At 44.2% G+C, this 21,511-nt stretch overlaps 1 protein-coding gene across 3 annotated transcripts in view; it reads right to left on the reverse strand.

The window, feature by feature from the left end:
* Positions 1–21,295, reverse strand: part of STYX (serine/threonine/tyrosine interacting protein) — a 44,499-nt gene extending 23,204 nt beyond the window's left edge. For all 3 annotated transcript variants that reach the window (XR_014787816.1, XR_014787818.1, XM_084834676.1), the window contains exons 1-3: positions 21,021–21,295; positions 5,767–5,799; positions 3,220–3,273 (exon numbers count right to left, since the gene is read on the reverse strand). Coding sequence is in view for 1 of the 3 variants with exons in the window: in XM_084834676.1 (XP_084690802.1) it covers positions 3,220–3,273; positions 5,767–5,799; positions 21,021–21,077 (144 nt within the window). In the remaining 2 variants the exon portion in view is untranslated. The remainder of the gene's footprint in view (positions 1–3,219; positions 3,274–5,766; positions 5,800–21,020) is intronic.
* Between the last annotated feature and the right edge of the window lie 216 nt (positions 21,296–21,511).

Raw genomic sequence — 21,511 nt, forward strand, 5'->3', positions numbered from 1 at the left:
CATCCACTAAAAGCAATTTCCAGAGGAGTTAAAACTAAAGCGTAATACACCTAAAGCTCAAAAGCCTTCCTAAAAAGAAATGTCATGAATGAGGGGGCAAAGATGGACTACAAGCAGTCAAGAATATCATCCCAGATGGTGTTACAGTGTATCTAGCCATCAAACTCTGCCACTTTATACTTACCCACAATTACTTCAGCTTTGGGGAGAACATTTATCTTCAGATCAATGGCATTACCATGGAAACTCACATGGCTCCCACACTATGCTCCTGTCTCCCAAAGCCTCTTCTCCACCTTAGGTACATTGGTGACATCTTCATTATCTGGACTCATGGACAAGAGACCCTAGCAAAATATCACCAGGATTTCATCAACCTCAGCCTAGACCAATGCATGCAAAAGGTTCTCTTTCTGGAGACTACTGTGCAAGTATATGATGGACATATACACAGCACCCTATACCAGAAACCTACAGACCACTACACATACTTACATGCTTATAGCTTCCACCCAGAACACACCACAAAACCCAGTGTCTACAGCCAAGCCCTATGATACAACTTCATCTGCTCAGATGCATCAGACAGGGACTTACAGCTTAAGGACCTAAACCAGGCATTTCTCAAACTACAATAACTATCCAACAAAGTGAAAAAACAAATCAACAGGCCTAGACTGGTACCCAGGAATAATCTACTACAGGACAGACCCACAAGAAAAAACAGAACATCACTTATACTTCCCAGCTAAACTCAAACGTATCATCAACGATCTATAGCCCACACTGGACAATGACACTTCTCTCTCCCTCTCACAGGCCCTAGGTGGGAGACAATATTTGCTTATGGAAGACAGCCATCAAACCTAAAACAGTTACTTATCAGTAACAACAGACCACGTAACAGAGATACAGACACAGGAACCAGACCCGTTAGACCCAGATGCTAACTCTGCCATATCTATTTTGGCAACATTATTACAAGACCTAATAATGTCATCCACAATGTCATGAATCTGCTCATCTTCCAATGTGATATATGCCATCAATTTCCAGCAATCCCCTACGGTAGGAGTGTGCAACCTTTTCGGCCCTGAGCCACTTGCAGTGCCCGGCGGTGAGCTGCACACATTCATGCATGCAAGCACATGGCTTAACCCTCCCCTCCCTTCCTGCTGAGATCAGGAGATGGTATCGCAAGTGGCAGTAGGGGTGGGGAGTTTAAAGTCTCTTCCCCCTGCCCCCTCAGTTATCCTCATCCAGACTGCTGTTTCCTTGCTGCTTTTAGTAGTAGCCCACAGATGCCCTTTATGTGCCCTACTGATTCTACATAGGACAAACAGGCCAGTCTCTGCACAAAAGAATAAACAGACACAAATCTGACATCAGAAACATCAATATTCAAAAACCACTGGGAAAAACATTAACCTCCCAATTACCTGGAGGAAGCAATACTATGTCCCTTATATAGCCTCTGTAAACCTCCCAGAGAGCTTTGCTATGGGGCGGCTGTTGTTCAGTCGTTCAGTTGTGTCCAACTCTTCGTGACTCCATGGACCATAGCACGCCAGGCCTTCCTGTCCTGCGCTCTCTCGCGGAGAAAGAAAGCTGAGAAACTGTCTCTGTTCAAAAGGGGAGTCAGTGGAAGAAATACGACCTACTCAAATGATCAAACACTGCTTAACTGTTCCCAACAACATTTGTTGTTGTTGTTCAGTTGTTAAGTCATGTCTGACTCTTCGTGACCCCATGGACCATAGCACGCCAGGCCTTCCTGTCCTGCACTCTCTCCCGGAGCGTGCTCAAGTCCATATTCATTGCATCGGTGATGCTATCTAGCCATCTCATCCTCTGCCGTCCCCTTCTCCTTTTGCCTTCAATCTTTCCCGGCATCAGAGTCTTTTCCAGTGACTTTTCTCTTCGCATTAGGTGGCCAAAATATTCTTACATTCCAGGTTCCTAAACAATTGTTCTTTACAGCATCGGATTTTCTTTTCACCACCAGACACATCCACAGCTGAGTGTCCTTTCGGCTTTGGCCCAGCCGCTTCACTCTTTCTGGCGCTACTTGGAAATTCCCTCTGCTCTTCCCCAGTAGTACATTGGACACCTTCCGACCTGAGGGGCTCCTCTTCCGGCGTCATCTCTTTTAGCCTTGTGATACATTCCATGGGGTTTTCTTGGCAAGAATACTGGAGTGGGTTGCCATTTCCTTCTCCAGTGGACCACATTTTGTCAGAACTCTCGCCATGACCTGTCCGCCTTGGGTGGCCCTGCACGGCATAGCTTATGGCTTCACTGAGTTACGCAAGCCCCTTCGCCACAACAAGGCCGTGATCCATGAAGGAGATGGGGCGATATAGAAATGTAGTAAATAATAATAATATAATAGGATATTTCAGTTTTCTGGCTCCGAGGCAGGGCTCCAGCCTCAAAGCCAGGAAACCACACTCTGCACCCCCTCACAGCCAGCACAGAGAGAGCCGTGCTGGCTGCTGCTACGAGCTCACAAATGTGAGCTTGTAGAGGGGTAAAAGGGAGCGTGCTGGTGGGTGGGGAGGAGAGGAGACCGGGGACACAAGCCATCCCCAGTCCTCCCTGTCTCCTTCCCTCCCCTTCCCTGAAGCCTCCGCTACACAGGCAAAAACGCCAGTCCGGCTAAAATGCATTGGATACACCTAAGCCTCCGAGTTTGGAGGTGTACAAGTACCCAGGGTGGATCCGATAGGATTGCGCCCGAAGGTGGGCATTCTTGAACAATGGAACTTCAAGGAGAGATTTCAACACCAAACTGGTGAGCGACATATGGTACTCAGCTCACCAATACAAGGATGTACGTGTTATCAGCCAACAACTGTTTTGTGAATGGCTACTGCTCAGGTAACTATTACTTTCTGCACTTTTTGCATTTCAGTTCCCCCGACCTACAGTGTTTACCACCCTGCAGCACAACCATGTGTATATATACCTGCCAACTGAGGGTAACATCTCATGCATCTGAAATGGATTGTGTCCACAAAAGCTTATGCCATAATAAATATGTTAGTCTCTGAAGGTGCCAGAAGACTCTTTGTTGTTTATGTTGCAACAGACTAACACAATTATCCCTTTGGGAACTGTCCTGGAGGGTGTCCCAGAGCCTAGGTGCAGTCTAGGTGTGATTGATACACTTTGCAGAATTGTACTCAGCATAAAAAAGTTACAGTCAGACATACCTACCTTGCTTTTCATAGCTGAAGAATATGGGCCTAAGAACAACCCAGGTAAAATTTCCTTTAAAAAGAAAAAGGTGGATGAGGAAGCAACACAAAATTCAGTCTACTACAGTTTACACTGTTAAACTATAGTAACAGCAGCATTATAGTAAGACAAATGGCGGTGGTAGGGTTCCATTATACCAGTGCTATCTGACTGTGCATATATGATCTCAGCAAATGCAAGTCTGAAAAGGGAGTTGTACACAAGACCTGGGTTTATTTTCCTGTACTGTTAGCACTGGAGCTACAAGGAGAGACTTCACAGCAGAAACAGAAGTGGTGCTTTAGGGGGGAAAAACCAAATCACCCCAAGCTGGCAGAGGGCCATGGCAGAGTGGAAATCACAACCATAGTGCTTTGTCTTGACTAACTGAACTCAGGCTAAGCATAATGGTTTATGAGAAAGTGTTTTTCCCTTTTTGCTGATAAACTACTTGGTACGTTGCGCCTAAGAAAAAGGGAGAGAGAAGCATGAACAAATTTGAGGCAACAGAGAAGTGGAGAGAGAAGTCTCAGAAGCAGGGGATTGCTTGCTGCTGGCAAGGGAACCATATCCCAGCCCAAGATCCCAAGAATTGTTCTGCCTCCTGGCTGCTGCATCTCAAGCTTCCCTCCCAATTCATCTTATTCTAGACTAGAATGCTTCTAGAGCGCACGCTCCTCAAAAGCAATTCCAAGCCTCCAAAGGTCTGAGTGTAGGTAAATGTGTCTCACTGAGACACAGTGGTAAGACTGAGGTAAATGTGTCTCACTGACAGGATAGTTATTCCAGGCAGAATATAAAGCAAGAGGATGTGATCTTATGCATAGGTGAATTTTTCAACCCACTTTTTCATTGCATGTGGAACCCAAACTCAGCACTCCCTCTTCTGCTTTTTCCTCTTCATCTCAACACTGCCTCCTGGAATGGATAGCTTTTAACCAAGATTCCTTAATATCTGCTGCCCTAAGGTGATTCTCTTGTATCTGCTTACTGATTTGAGCCATAGGATTGTTTTAGTGAACCATTTCTCCAAGGTGCCTTCTGTGCAAGTGTCACACCCTCTTTTCCAGCAGGGCTCCTTGCTGCATGACAGGTGGAAATTCAATAGGCAAAGCTTTCTCTACATTTCTTGATAGGAAAAGCTTTTCCTGATGAATTTTGGCCTGCCATGCAGCTGTTAAAGGCAAACTGCTTCATCTGCACAAGCCCTCCTGCAAGAGATCACGAGGGCTTGTCCTGTTCTGTTCAATATCCAGAAAAATAATTTTAGAATTTTAATTAAGACTGCAATCTGATAATTCACAGATGCAAATGGTAATGAAATCAATGTAACTTACTTCTGAGTACACATGTTTTGGATTAAAGTGTTACTATGAAACAGGTATCTTTCTTTTGGGAAAGTGAGGCAAAGTTTCCTCCAGATATCTGGTTAACAAGAACAGAAGGGACTCTCTTTAAGAAAGGGAAAACCCCCGCTGCATATACAGATCTTCTTGCACACTTCCTTGCTTGTGCTGGGGCCAGGGAGAGGGGATTCAACTTCCCCACAGCAGATCTGAGAATCCAGATCTTCAGACTGGAAACTGAAGGAACAAACATGAGTAGCATCTTGTAGCTAAATCATGCTCTAAATTAAAGTATTAATTCAAAAAAGCTTCAAAATATAACAGAAATTGGGGAAAAGGCTACAATACCCTATTAACATTTTTGTTTTGCTGAGGTATCTATTAATCTACACCAATTCATTACTTTTCCCTTTCATTTCACACAACCAGCATTTTGCAACCTCCTCAATTTGTTTTGCTCTTCTTAATATTTGAAAAACATGCACTGGGTATTACAACATGAGCACCGGCCTTCTCTACTGCCCAGATAAAACCAACCGCCTCACAGACAAAGAAGCAGTGGCACCTGCAGGGAGCAAGCATGCAGGTTCCCATAACACATAAAAAGGGAATAGTTACATAAATATGTACAGAGAGAAGCCAGCTGGGCAGGAGCAAGGATAGCACAGATGGAGGCCGTGACTTTCCGAAGAAAGAATTGGACTAGGAACTGTCCCTAAGGCTTAGGAAGAGTGAGGCAAGGGAAGGTAATGGGCCCGGGGGTCTTTGGGTCCTTTAAAATGAGATGATGTACCTCATTGGGCAGTAATATAGAGCAATACCTAGTTGATATACTATTTCCCACAAGCACGACAGCAACCACCCTTCCTTAAGATGGAAGAACTCCCTTTTTTGCCAACCTGATCATGTTTTGCATGTAAAGCAAACATGAACTGAGAATTTGCAGGAATCCAGTCCCTTCAGAGCCCTAATGTGTAGTTATGAGCACATTTGTTCAAGGATGTTAGTCCCATCATCCCAAGACTTCTGTTGGAAGAGGGATGCTTTCTGGAGCAATTGTCCACAATTCTGTAGTACCTGAGAGGTTTTCATGGCATCACATGATTTTTCTAAAACCTTGCAATAGAATCAAATATCTAATTAACTAGTAACTGGCTTTGAATAAAATAAACATTCATACCTGCATCTCTCTTCTCATTGGATATGTCCAATCCTATGGAGAAAGAAAAAAAATAGTGTTCAAACATAAATATTCTTAAGTTCTAAGACCAATCAAAATAGATGAGCTAAAAATTGACACATTCTTTGGCAAGTTGTAAGTTGGAAAGCAGAAATCTATAGACTTGACCTCAGGATTCTTTAACAGCTTTCAATAAAGAAACAAGTAAAAAAAAACACCTACATATTGAGATATTTTTGCAGAAAGCAATGGCAGATAGCATTCCTAGGCCTTAAAACCTTGGCAGGTTTGTAGCAAAGTGGGCATTTCCAGTTTGTATGTGGATAACATACGCCCTGGTAGAGATGCACCTGAGTTAAACTTGAACTTGCCCTTAGAGAAGAGCAATTTTCCAGGAAAACATAGGAAAAGTTATAGCAGTGGTTCAGAAGCAATGTTTTTAGAGCTCAAGTCTCCAAGCTGGGTGGAAAAGGGATGTCCCCCTTTTTTTAAAGAATGATGTATGACATTTAGAGTATGTTGTTAATGCAGCAATTTCTAAAATTGTAAATTCCTAAATTTAATTACTCACTTCATTCGCTATTCAGTTATTGATTTTCTTTGAAGTATAGCTGCACCTTTGTCATAAGGGCCCAAATCCATTTATCAAGCAACACAGCCAATCCCAGCAACACTGGCTCTACCCACCAACTCAGCCATAAATGAGACAAACACAAATGCTAAATAACTCTGTCGCCCTTGTGCACAGCAGCAGAGGCTCTGGCAGAGTTTCTCCCTAATGCACTTTAACTGCTTCCCTCATAGATTCTCTGCTGCTGTTCACAGAGTGGTGGCAGTGTGGCGGGGGTTTAAGAGCCCTTTTTCCATCCCACACAGTACATGGAGGATGCAGGAATAAGGCTATCAACTAGTTATGATGGCTATACATTACCTCCAGCATGAGGGGCAGTTTGCCTCTGTATGCCAATTGCTGGGAACACAACCAAGAGGGTGCTATTGCACTCATGTCCTCCTTGTGGGTTCCTCATGGGGAGCTGGTTGGCCACTGTGCAAACAGAACGCTGGACTAGATAGGCCTTTGATTTGAACCAGCAGGGCTCTCTTCTTATGTTCCTAGAGAGCTCTCCCAAAATCTCTGTTGCTGCTTACACTGGGGAGAAACTTAAAAAGCGTTGCTTCACATCAGAGAAAGCAGCTGAAATGCATGAACTATGTTCGGGGCCAGACAGGAAGCTCATACTGAACACTAATCAGAAACAAAAGTCTGGTCAATTTATGGTAATAAAGCTGGCCAGTACAACTGCGTGCACAGACCACAAAAAAAAAGTATCACCTACTTTGTCCTAATTACTAGTATCCCTAATATTACCCTTATTGTACATTTACAACTTTATAACTAAGAATCTGTTCCTTTAATGTTCCATTTAAGATTACTTACTTCATTAGTCACTTATTTAAATCTCACCATTATAGCATTTCTTTTAAATTTGGTGATTCTACAACTAGTAATAAAAACACATCATTTAAAAGACAAATGTGTGATATAATATGATTTACATTATGTTACCACACCTCAAAAAGCATATTGTATACATGGAAAAGGTGCAGAGAAGGGAAACTAAAAAGATCAAGGGGCTGGGGCAAGTCCCCTATGAGGAAAGGTTACAAAGTTTGGGGCTTTTTTGCTTAGAAAAATGCAAGCAAGGAGGAGGTCATGATAGAGGTGTATACAAATTATGCATAGAATCATAGAATAGTAGGGTTGTAAGGGGCCTACAAGGCCATCAAGTCCAACCCCCTGCTCAATGCAGGAATCCAAGTCAGAGCATCCCCGACAGATGGCTGTCCAGCATCATCTTGAATGCCTCCAGTGTGGGAGAGCCCACCACCTCCCTAGGTCATGGGTTCCATTGTCATATTGCTCTAACAGTCAGGAAGTTTTTCCTGATGTTCAGCCGGAATCTGGCTTCCTGTAACTTGAACCCATTATTCCGTATCCTGCACTCTAGGATGATCAAGAAGAGATCCTGGCCTTCTTCTGTGTGACCACCTTTCAAGTACTTGAAGAGTGCTATCATATCTCCCCTCAGTCTTCTCTTCTCAAGGCTAAACATGCCCAGTTCTTTCAGTCTCTCTTCATAGGGCTTTGTTTCCAGTCCCCTGATCATCTTTGTTGCCCTCCTCTGAACCCTCTCCAGTTTGTCTGCATCCTTCTTAAAGTGTGGTGCCCAGAACTGGACACAGTACTCCAGATGAGGCCTAACCAGTGCTGAGTAGAGGGGAACTAGCACTTCCCGGGATTTGGAAGCTATGCTTCTATGAATGCAGCCCAAAAGAGCATTTGCCTTTTTTGCAGCCACATCACATGGTTGGCTCATCTTCAGCTTGTGATCGACAACAATTCCAAGATCCTTCTCGCTTGTAGTGTTGTTGAGCCACGTATCCCCCATCTTGTAACTGTGCATTTGGTTTCTTTTTCCTAGGTGCAGAACTTGGCATTTATCCCTATTCAATGTCATTCTGTTGTTTTCTGCCCAGCGCTCCAGTCTATCCAGATCACTTTGAATTTTGTTGCTGTCTTCCAAAGTATTAGCTATCCCGCCCAATTTGGTGTCATCTGCAAATTTGATCAGCATTCCCTGCACCTCCTCCTCCAAGTCATTAATACAAATGTTGAAGAGCACTGGGCCCACGACTGAGCCCTGCGGTACCCCACTCGTTACCTCCCCCCAGTTTGAGAAGGTCCCATTGATAAGCACGCTTTGAGTCCGATTCTGTAGCCAACTGTGGATCCATCGGATCATTGTTTCATCTAGCCCACTTTGAGCGAGTTTGCTCATCAGGATATCATGGGGCACTTTGTCGAAAGCTTTGCTGAAGTCGAGGTATATGATGTCTACAGCATTCCCACAGTCCACAAGGGAGGTGACTTGATCAAAAAAATGAGATCAGATTCGTCTGGCAGGACTTGTTTTTGACAAATCCATGTTGGCTTCGAGTAATCACGGCATTGTTGTCAAGGTGCTTCCAGATGGATTCCTTTATGATCTGCTCCAGAATTTCCCCAGGGATTGATGTCAGACTGACTGGTCTGTAGTTCCCAGGTTACTCCTTTTTACCCTTTTTGAAGATAGGGACAACATTAGCCCTCCTCCAGTCATCTGGCACTTCCCCCGTCCTCCATGATTTCTCAAAGAGAATAGACAACGCTTCTGAGAGTTCTTCTGCCAGTTCCTTTATGACTCTAGGATGCAGTTCATCTGGCCCTGGAGATTTGAACTCATTCAAAGTAATTAAGTGTTCTTTGACCATATGCCTATTGATCTCAAGCTGCAATCCTGCCCCTTCGGCCTGTACTTCGCCTTTGCCAGGGGGGTCATAGACCCTCTTTTGGGAGAAGACTGAGCCAAAGTAGGAATTGAGCACCTCTGCCTTTTCTTTGTCATCTGTTATCGCTTTGCCATCCTTATTTAATAGCTGAACCACCATTTCTTTCCTCTGCCTTTTACTATGCACATAGCTGAAGAAAGCCTTTTTGTTGTTTTTAACAACCCTCGCTAACCTCAGCTCATTCTCAGCTTTAGCCTTCCTGACGCCATCCCTGCAATTCTGTGCTATCTGCCTGTACTCTTCCTTTGTTACTTGGCCTTCTTTCCACTTCCTATATGTGTCCTTTTTTGTTTTCAGGTCATCCCTAAGCTTTTTGTGAAGCCACATTGGCTTCTTCTGTTGTCTTCCACCTTTTCTTCTTGCTGGAATTGTTTGTGATTGTGCCTTGAGAATTTCCTTTTTTAAAAGCTCCCACCCATCTTGGACTCCTTTTCTCGTTAGCGTCGCTTGCCATTGGACCTTACTGATCATTGTTCTGAGTTTATGAAAATCAGCTTTCCTAAAATCCAGGGTATGCGTTTGACTACACTCAGCTTTTGCTTCCCTTAGAACCAAGAACTCAAGTGCAACATGGTCGCTTTCCCCCAGAGTTCCCGTAACTGCTACTTTATCCACTAAGTCATCTCTGTTGGTTAGGATCAAGTCAAGGATAGCCGATCCTCTAGTTCCTTCCTCTACTTTCTGTAGGAGGAAGTTATCTGCCACACAAGTCAGGAATTTCCTGGAGGGGCCATGTTTTGCAGAATTTGTCTCCCAACAAATATCGGGGAAATTGAAGTTCCCCATTACTACTACATCATGCTTCCTTAAAACATTGGCTATTTGCTTTTCAAAAGTTTCATCCTCGTCTTCTCCTTGGCTGGGTGGCCGGTAGTGGACTCCGACCACCAGGTTCCTTTTATTCTTTGCTCCATTTATTTTGATCCAGATGCTCTCGATGGGGCTACCAAGCTCATCCTCCTGTATTTCTGTGCAGAGATATGTATTTTTCACATACAGTGCAACCCCACCTCCCTTTCTGTTCCTCCTGTTCTTTTTGAACAAGTTATATCCTTCAATTGCTGTATTCCAGTCATGAGAGTCATCCTACCAAGTCTCAGTTATACCTACCAAGTCATAATTTCCCTCCTGTATTAAAAGTTCAAGTTCGTTCTGTTTGTTTCCCATACTCTGGGTATTAGTATATAGACATCGAAGACCATGTGCTTCATAGTCTGGCTTTCTTCCTACATGTGTCTGAAGACTATTATTGGGCGCTAACAGAGCTGTTCTCTCCGTTGCAGTGCATGCGCCTATGTCCATTGTTACCCCCAACATTACATCTCCCTTCCCCGTAGGATTCAGTTTAAAGCCCTCCTGATGAAGTTCTTCATGCTGTGGCCAAACACATTCTTCCCATCCTTTGTGAGAGAAAGGATAGTGTAGAGCATAGTGTAGAGAAAGTGATAAAGAGTTTTTCTCCCTCTCATATAGTACTACAACCCAGGCTAATCCAATGAAGCCAAATCGTAGAAGATTTAGGACAGAAAAAAGGAAGTATATTTTCAGACAATGCATAGTTAACCTATGGAATTCACTAGCAAAAGAAGCAGTGATGGCTACCAATTTGGAAGGATTTAAAAGGGGATTAGACAAATACACAGAGGATAGAGCTATCAATGGCTAGCAGTTACGATAGCTATATGTTACCTCCAACATCTGAGCCGATGTTTCTGAATACCCAGTTGTTGCTGGGGAACAATCTGATTATGTTGTGTGAAGCTGCTTTGGGGTTCATGTCCCACTGGACTAGATCGGTCTTTGGTCTGATCCAGTAGGGCTCTTCTTATGTCTTGCTCAATATTTTAAACAGTGTATATTATTTCTTAGTCATAAACATTAGCTGAATAGTGAATGATGAATATGTCATGCAGTTGCTGTTGTTCAGTCGTGTCCGACTCTTCATGACCCCATGGACCATAGCACGCCAGGCCTTCCTGTCCTCCGCTCTCTCCCAGAGAGTGCTGAAGTTCATATTCATTGCATCGGTGATGCTATCTAGCCATCTCATCCTCTGCCATCCCCTTCTCCTTTTGCCTTCAGTCTTTCCCAGCATCAGGGTCTTTTCCAGAGAGTTTTCTCTTCGCATTAGGTGGCCAAAATACTTGAGCTTCAGCTTCAGTATCTGTCCTTCCAATGAGCAGTCAGGGTTGATTTCCTTTAGGATTGACTGATTTGACCTCCTTGCAGTCCAGGGGACTCGTAAGAGTCTTCTCCAGCACCACAGTTTGAAAGCATCAATTCTTCGGCGCTCAGCCTTCCTTATAGTCCAGCTCTCACAGCCATACATTACTATTGGGAAAATGTCATGCAGGGTATCATGCAAAATTAAGTGCTCCATTATCCACGGCAGTGAGATGCTATCATGTATGTCTGAGAACATACCTATGTCAAAGAACAGGCTCAAGAATCCATATATACAGGAACTAAACCACATCTGAAGCCTCTTTTGCAATGCACATTTGCTTAGCTGCATTGCACACAGTATCACAGCACAGCAAGAAACTTACACACTTACACACTAAAGGGATTTGCTTGATTTAATTGTATAACTCTGCCTCTCAACAGCAAAATGAACTCTTAGAAAAGGCTGAGCATCTTATCAGGATATGTTTTTTGAAGCGTGGACACAGTTGTTACAATCCATCTGGTCGCAATTAGCAATTTACAAAGTATTTTAAATCACAGAAAACAAGTGGAAAGTTTAAACACTGCCATGAAATCAGACTGTTTTCACACTCTGTCAACCAAAAGGAATCTTGCAAATGACTACTTTTATATTGGCTATTAAAAAGCACACATTTATCCAGTCAATAAGCTGGTTAATTCCAGAGTCTGAAATGTATATATAAGATAGAAAGACTAACAAGAGTATTAAAAATGTATTTTAAGCTAAACATTTCAGCTTCCGCCCTCATCAATAGCTGTGCTGTTAAAACACATTCATTCTCCACCTTGCATTGCATTCAGAAAACCACCCAATCTGTGTAAATTGTTAATTAAAGCAGGACTTAAAACAAGATATTTGCAACCCAGGATACCATTGTAAATCAACGTGTTGCATTACCTGCAGTTACCTCCGAGGAACCATTTCTTTCAGGAGCACAATTACTAACAAACCTATTGCATCAGACAATCATTAATATGCACTTCTATTTGTGTGGTTTACTTAACTGAACGTAAAAAAAAAAAAGGATGACGTATGCAATATGTACTAAAAACTACAATGGACCCAAGAACAAGATTCCGTAACCACAAATCTGTGATTCTACCCCCTAAACTGGAGCAGCCTGTTCCAAGACATTTCAGCTCTCCTGCACATAGTCTCTTGGATTTACAGTTGGTTCCAAAAGAACAAACAGAAGACCCTGATATGCTTGACAAAAAGGAAAATTTAATCTGGAGGACACTTAATAAGCATTATACCAATCATACCTCTGTTTTTTCTCCTAAGGAATGTTTATCTCCAGGCATTCCAAGCTGCCACTCCTGATACCCATTACCAGCACAGCTACTGATGAGGGCAGAAGCCAAAACATTTAGCTTAAAATATTTTTTTAATACTCTGTTGTTAGTTTTTCTATCTTTCTTATTCATTTCACCTTAAGATTGACTACATCCACAGTGGATCCTGAGCCTCTTTGTTGCTTTGCTGTTGTGCCACTTTACACCAACCTCCCCGCCCCTCTATTTCCAGACATCCATAGCTATGTAACTTTACTTCCGTCCCAAACAGATTTACCTGGAAGTGGTATTAATTTCAATGGAACATTTCCAAATGTGCTCAGAATCACAACTTTAAATTAGAGACTGCCCCCAGTGTAAATTAAGTAATGAGTCAAGGGTGCTACTACATAATCCAAGCATATCTAAGGGTCAATAAAAATTCTGGCTGCTTCTTTTGACATTTCCATTAAGGTCTGATTTTTGTCTGTTGGAATTAACTTTCTTACTCCTGCGTTCATTCACAGTATGCTTCTAGAATAACATTAGCAGCTCCTTCTAGAAAGACAGAAAAGCAACAAACATATACAGTATCAACTACTAGATTTATTCAACTCTCAGCACCTGTGCATAGATTTCTATCTATTTGCAATTTGAAAAGCATTCTTCATGCAAGATAAAAAGCTTGTCCATCCTAGATACCTAGCAATATGCTTTTTATAGCACCAAGTTGGGGAATGTTAAAACAAATGTCTTGCTTCATAAATATGAACATATGGGTTTTGAATTGAAAATTAATTTTGGAGCACATGCAATAAGTATTACTCATACTGTTGCTATAAATTCAGTATTATTGATCCGTAACAGTACATATTACATCCAGACGAGCTTTTCTAGAGTTCTGGCATTTACTGTGATTGTATATTAAACCAGGGAAATACAGTTAAATGCATACCATGTAGGGATAGAGAAGATAGATATAATCAAATTCTAATAACTGATATGTATATAATGTATTTATTATTTATTAAGCACCTAAACAAACTAAGGTGCCTTACAGAAACTAAAAGTGGCGTAATTTGATTTAGACCACACAGAGACAGCAAGCTTAGTTATGAAGCTTAGAGTTATAGTTTACCAGTTTAGTTTACAGTTTAAATTCTAGTTTTTTTCTGTCACGGCAAAGGATATTTTAATCAAATTCCACCTATCCCAAGCTTTTGAAATGGAGCTGGTTCCATTTTGAAAACACCCAATTTTGTAACTGGGTTAGTGACAGTATATAAATAAATGATCAGAAAAACACAGAACAGACACAGACTAGGGCTGTGGTTCTCTCTCTCTCTCTCTAGTAATCTTTGTACTTAGTGTGCTTCTAGCCATGGCTCAGGTGCAATGTGGTCAAGCTGAATGACGCTGTATCCAAACCAAACAGTAATAATGATGCATGGCAATCTGTGTAACTTGGAAGAAATACTTGTATTTTCACTTCCTCAATTTATTCAGCTCCAGCATGTGTTGCAGTATCAGGATCTTCAAATAGCAACAGCGGCTAAGAACCTTTCCTTCCAACTTCTTCAGATGAGAAGATTACAATTTTTTTTCCTGATTAAGATCTATCAACTGCCAATCATGCTTTTTATTACCTCAGGTCCAGATTACTGCAACGTGCTCAACATGGAGATGTTTTTCCTCCATTCAAACCTGTAACTGGTACAGGATGGATAGACAGATCTACAATAAAGGGCAGATGGCCACATGTACCAGCAATCCTGCATCCGTTCAATAGACTTTCATATACTGGTACACAGTACTGGTGTACTGGTTCAAATCTATGAATTTCCCACCTTCCTTCACAAGTAATAATGGGTTGTTCTAATGGTGTTATTCTGCTAGAGCAAAGCTTCTGTCATTTGCAGAAACGTCATTTTTATCCTTGCACAAGTGTCAATTCCAACACCTTGTGATTCCCCTTGTGAGGACTGCTATGCAAGCCATTGCAGAACATGTTGCACACGTTGTTCTGCAAACTGTTGCGCAAGACATTGCACACAGTGTTGTACCACTCATTATAACTTCATTAGCTTAGGTGTTGCTTACACTAGATGTTCAAGTCCTGTAGCAGTTGTGCAACTACTAGTGGAACAACACAAGCACTTGCATTTTTCTGCCAGTGTAATGTCAGATATGACACCATATCAGCTGACAAGAAACTCCTGAAGGTATCCTCCATGAAGCAAGCTTGGCCAGCAACAGCATAAAGAGCTACACTCTGTGGCCACCCCACTACCAGCATAAGAATGCCTTTCCTCCAAAGATCTGAAAGCCTCAAATTTGTGTATCTTCCAGATATCTGGTCAAACATTTGTAGTTGTTGTTCAGTCGTTCAGTCGTGTCTGACCCTTCGTGACCCCATGGACCACAGCACACCAGGCCTTCCTGTCCTCCACTCTCTCCCGGAGTGTGCTCAAGTTCATATTCATTGCATCAGTGATGCTATCTAGCCATCTCATCCTTTGCCGTCCCCTTCTCCTTTTGCCTTCAATCTTTCCCAGCATCAGGGTCTTTTCCAGGGAGTTTTCTCTTCGCATTAGGTGGCCAAAATATTGGAGCTTCAGCTTCAGTATCTGTCCTTCCAATGAGCAGTCAGGGTTGATTTCCTTTAGGATTGACTGATCTGACCTCCTTGCAGTCCAGGGGACACGTAAGAGTCTTCTCCAGCACCACAGTTCGAAAGCATCGATTCTTCGGCGCTCAGCCTTCCTTATAGTCCAGCTCTCACAGCCATACGTTACTACTGGGAAAACCATAGCTTTGATTAAACGAACCTTTGTCGGCAAGGTGATGTCTCTGCTTCTTACTATGCTGGCTAGGTTTGCCATAGCTTTCCTCCCAAGGAGCAAGCGTCTTTTAATTTCATGGCTACAGTCACTGTCTGCGGTGATCTTGGAGCCCAAGAAAACAAAATCTGTCACTGCTTCCATTTCTTCCCCTTCTATATGCCAGGAAGTGATGGGGCCAGATGCCATGATCTTAGTTTTTTTAATGTTGAGATAATTATTTTAATATTTTAACTTTTTAGATATGTTTAACAGGGTCAAATGCATAATCTAAGATAGCAAACAGCATAATATATGTAACAGTAACGACAACACAGATGAGAAATGTGGGGCAGAAGCTGGATGGCATCAACTTTTATGGTACAAGTCAGAAGACATTTGTATGCACAGCTAAGTTGGGACAATTTAAATACTGAAAGGCAAGGACAGAGAAAATGGTGCAAATGCAGCCCCCCATGGCCATATCTTTGATATCCTTGATATCCTTGCTGCACTGAGCTAGCACATGGATTATGAACAAAACAACACATGCCCTTTCTCCCAGCAGTGAGAGCCACACTCCTGCATAGATAAAAACAAAATCAACTGGAGCTCTCCAGCTACGCTGAACTGAGGATTCTGCAAAAGACCATCAGAAAGTGAACTGAATGACCGAAAGCCACAGACTACTGAGTGATTTTGATTCCTGAACACTAATATAAGATTCTTGCAATAATATACCATCCAAACTCATAACAATAAAGACATTATTCCTACCCTGAGAATTATGTCTTGAGTGCATGCTCAAGGTCACAAGTCTTAATCATACTAGTTATCCCTCAACATACTTCCTCAACTCCGTGGAAACAAACCTCTATTTGAAGATTGGCAAAATGGTGATAGTCCTCCCCTCTCAGTGCTGCATATATGCACGTGTGATCTGCTTTAGTGATTTCTGTTACAGAAATATGAACCAATAGATATTCCCTCAACATTCCTGCACATCTGGATCTCCTGCACTACATGCCTGTCTCCTCTGCTTTATGCCTGCTATCTTCATAACCGTTGAAATGCATAAAAAAGCTAAGAAACCTTTGTCATATTGAAAGGATTATTCACAATTATTACATCTCATTAGTTGTTCATAGAACTTCAACACTTATCTACGTAAACCTTTTCGCCAAGTACTTCAACATACCAAGCATCTTCTGCAGCATTTTTAAGGTTGGAACCTAGTTCCAACATAGCCTCGAGAGGAAACTATAGGATCTTCCTTAGCCTCCTACTCTGGCTATACAAGTCCCTAAAGCCAATCAACTTGATCAGCTATATTATTTTAACTGTGGCCTGCAACAGGTCCTTTGATGTCACAGTAGGCATTTGGTGTCACACCCTCTGGCTACTACATCCTATGAAGAGAAAACTGTGGACCATACCGTTGGCTGATTTGAGGTAATGGGGAAACCCTGCATTCTAAGGTCTACTGGCAACTATTGCTAAATTAAATGGGGACGGTTAAACAAATTTCAGTTAGATCACTCTGGGCTCTGAAAGGAAATGGGGGACACTACAAATAGTAACAAAGTATAGCATGAGTATGCAGTGGGATGCAAAACAACAAAAAGAATAGGATGATTTGGAGGGCAGAATAAACTATAGGGAGAGCAAACATTGTTGTGGCCAGGCAACACGCTCAACATGTTTAAGGGAAATGTGAAGATTTACCCCAAGCTAGAAGGTCTAAATTAATTCGCATATTTTAACTGTACATTATTTGCATCTGCTAATATTTTCATGAATACAGCAGTCATTGGACACACGTTTATTTATTTTGTTGCAGGAATTTATATCACACCCTTCAAATAAATTCCCAGGGCAATTCTTATGATGTAATTTTTCTTTTAGGAATGGTCACCCCTCTTCTCCCTAGGTCATGGGTAGGCAACGTGTGCCCCTCCAGATGTTTTGGCCTAGAACTCCCATGATCTCTCACCATTGGCTAGACTAGCTAGGGCTGATGGGGACTTGTAGGTCAAAACTTCTGGACCTACAAGTTGCCCACCCCAGCTCTAGGTGCGATGTAACTTTATAAGGAACTGCTACCTGAATTGCTTGCTTTCCACATCCCTTCCCATTTCTTTTTTACTTTTGTAGCTCATCTAGTAGACCACAGCTGAGGAACATGTGGCCAGATGTTGATAACTACTACCCTCATCACCCTTCTCCATTGGCCAGGATGGCAGAATTGGAGTGAAACATCTGGAGGGCCACAGGTTCCCTGACCCTGTATTAGACTGACCTGGTTCTCATGATCACTGTGGCTTAAACAAGCCCGGATGACTTGCTTAAGCCTTGCTGTCTACCGGACACCATTTGCCTAATTATCCACATGGGTACAGCTTGTCATGTTGTCCAAACCTGGGCAGCATGGCTTTTTGGAGGGAGTTTGTTGTTGCTTATTCATTCAGTCGCTTCCGACTCTTTGTGACTTCATGGACCAGCCCACGCCAGAGCTTCCTGTCGGCCATCGCCATCCCCAGCTCCCTCAAGGTCGAGTCCGTCGCATCCAGAATATCATCCATCCATCTTGCCCTTGGTCGGCCCCTCTTCCTTTTGCCTTCCACTTTCCCTAGCATCAGCATCTTCTCCAGGGTATCCTGTCTTCTCATTATGTGGCCAAAGTACTTCAGTTTTGCCTTTAATATCCTTCCCTCAAGTGAGCAGTCTGGCTTTATTTCCTGGAGGATGGACTGGTTTGATCTTCTTGCAGTCCAAGGCACTCTCAGAATTTTCCTCCAGCACCACAGTTCAAAAGCATCCATCTTCCTTTGCTCAACCTTCCTTATGGTCCAGCTCTCGCAACCATAAGTTACTACGGGGAATACCATTGCTTTCACTATGCGGACCTTTGTTGTCAGTGTGATGTCTCTGCTCTTCACTATTTTATCAAGATTCGTCATTGCTCTCCTCCCAAGAAATACAAAGTCTGTCACTGCCTCCACGTTTTCTCCCTCTATTTGCCAGTTATCAATCAAGTTGGTTGCCATAATCTTGGTTTTTTTGAGGTTTAACTGCAACCCAGCTTTTGCACTTTCTTCTTTCACCTTCGTCATAAGGGTCTCAGCTCCTCCTCGCTTTCAGCCATCAAAGTGGTATCATCTGCATATCGGAGATTGTTAATGTTTCTCCCAGCAATTTTAACTTCAGCTTTGGATTCATCAAGCCCAGCACGTCGCATGATGTATTCTGCGTACAGGTTGAATAGGTAGGGTGAGAGTATACAACCCTGCCGTACTCCTTTCCCAAACATGAACCAGTCCGTTGTTCCGTGGTCTGTTCTTACCGTTGCTACTTGGTCGTTATACAGATTCCTCAGGAGGCGGGCAAGATGATTTGGTATCCCCATATCCCCAAGAACTTGCCACAATTTGTTATGATCCACACAGTCAAAGGCTTTAGAGTAGCCAATAAAACAGAAATAGATGTTTTTCTGAAACTCCCTGGCTTTCTCCATTATCCAGCGGATATTGGCAATTTGGTCTCTAGTTCCTCTACCTTTTCTAAACCCAGCTTGTACATCTGGCAATTCTCGTTCCATGAATTGCTGGAGTCTACCTTGCAAGATCTTGAGCATTACCTTGCTGGCATGTGAAATAAGTGCCACTGTTCGATAGTTGAACATTCTTTAGTGTTTCCCTTTTCCGGTATGGGGATATAAGTTGATTTTTTCCAACCTGATGGCCATTCTTGTGTTTTCCAAATTTGCTGGCATATGGCATGCATCACCTTGACAGCATCATCTTGCAAGATTTTAAACAGTTCAGCTGGGATACCGTCATCTCCTGTTGCCTTGTTATTAGCAATGCTTCTTAAGGCCCGTTCAACCTCACTCTTCAGGATGTCTGGTTCTAACTCACTGACCACACCATCAAATCTATCTCCGATATTATTATCCTTCCTATACAGATCTTCCGTATATTCTTGCCACCTTTTCTTGATCTCTTCTGATCCTGTTAGGTCCTTGCCATCTTTGTTTTTGATCATACCCATTTTTGCCTGGAATTTACCTCTGATGCTTCTAATTTTCTGGAAGAGGTGTCTTGTCCTTCCTATTCTATTATCTTGGAGGGGGAACAACCCTCAAATAGCCCAACAACGGCCCATGGTTTATTTGAGGGTTGTTACCCTCTCCAACAGGCCTTGTCACCTGGGTTCAGAAAACACAACAACAAAAGCCACACAGTGACCTGTACCTGAAAGTGGGAAGCTCCAAAGGATAAAGAGACCTTATAAGAGGCAATCTTTTACATATAAAGGAGATTAACAAGGATTGCACAAGTGCTACTTAGGATCTCTGCATTAAGTGCCAACATTAACAAGCCCTTCAAGTTTAGGACATTACATTTACATGGGGTGAAAGCAAGGAAACTCTTTAGCACCTTCTGGTCAACGAAACAATATTAGAAGATTAACCAAAGAATACCACCACATTTCATGGGGCAACCAACAACAAAAAACCCTTTGTCTGGACCTCACAAATACAGAAGGAAAAATGAGGACCCATTAATTGTTGGAGAAGGGGTCAAAAGGCCTATAAGCAAATCTCACAGGAGCTCTGTTTTATTGTTCACTGTTTTTTACCATACTAAACTGCAACCTACCTTGGGTCCAATGTATAAAGTGATAAAACAGGGAATGAACAAACATGTTAATGAATAAACAGAAATGGGAACAAGCAATGATGCACCCACTCAGGGCAAGATTTCTCAGGCACCCTGTATTGGGTGGAAGGAATTAAAACAGAGGTGGGTGAGGGGGATACGGCCAATAACAAGCCCCTAAAATCGCCAAGGGTGGGTAGCTGAATAATATGGATTGTCACAAGGATAGAATAATTGGAATATTCCCCCAGACAGTGATGATGGTGTCTTTTTAATGGGTGTGTGACTGAATTGTCATGTACACCCATACATGAGAGGGTGGAAGAAGAGGGAAACTGTGGGATTTCCTTGGACAGCCTTCCCCAACCAGGCGCCTTCCAGATGTGGACTACACGCCCCAGCCAGAAAGATGAGAATTACGGCCCAACACATCTGGAGGGCGCCCCGCAGGGGGGAGTTGTCCTGGAAGATGCCGCGGGCCACAGGTGCAATTCCGCCCACGGGCAGCGGCCGCACGGGGGAAGAGCGAGAACAATGCCGGATCAAAATCAGCCCCGCTCAGCCTCGGCGCTCGCCCGCGGAGACGAGCGGCATCCAAGGACGCGCTCGCCCGGGGCGCGCCTGCGCGCGCGCGGAGCTCAACGCGGGGAGGGTCGGGCAGGCTCGGCGCCGGCGGGGAGATGCTCCGCGAGGGGAAGGAGCGGCGGGGGCGCTTCTGCCCACACGGCCCTGCAAGCGGAACACCTGTGCGCGCGCGCCCGGCCTTCCCTCTGGGGATGGGGCGTGCGGGTGCGAGAAGCCCCCGTCCAGTCTGGAGGGGGGTCACAGGGCGGGGCGCTCGCTCTCCTGCGTGCCCGTGTGCGCGCGCCCGGGCCGGCGGGCGGGCGGGCGGCTCCCTCACCTCGGAGTCCTCTTTGGGCTGCGGCAGCTCGGGGAAGGCCGGCTTGGCGCGCTCCATGGCCGGGCGGGCCGGGCACAGGCGAGGCGAGGCGCGGCTCGCCCCCTCCCTCGCTCCCTCCCTCCCGCGAGTCTCCTCCTCTCAGGCGCTCAGCGGGGCAGAGGGAGGCGGCCGGCGGGCCTCGGCGCTCGGGCGGCGGCCAGGGCGGCGGCCGCGGGCCGAGGAAGAGCGCAGCGCGGCGGCGGCTCGCGCCCGGCCGCCATGCTGCTGGCTGGGCTGGCTCCGGCCCCTCCCCCCGGGGCGGGCGGCCGCTCGCTCCCCGCGACTCCTCTCGCAGGCCCGCTCCTCGCGCGCGCCCGCCGGCCCGCCCCCAACTGCCGCCGGCGGCGGCCGCCAGCCGGCCGTGGGGAAGGGGGCGTGGCCCAGGGCGGGTCATAACAGCAGTGGGCGCGGCCGAGGGCCCTCCCTGCTTCGAGCGGAGGGGGCGGGGCCGG

The sequence above is a fragment of the Heloderma suspectum genome, chromosome 1 (assembly GCF_057233095.1).
Source record: "Heloderma suspectum isolate Gila_16-S chromosome 1, 16-S_ref, whole genome shotgun sequence".
Lineage (NCBI taxonomy): Eukaryota > Metazoa > Chordata > Lepidosauria > Squamata > Helodermatidae > Heloderma > Heloderma suspectum.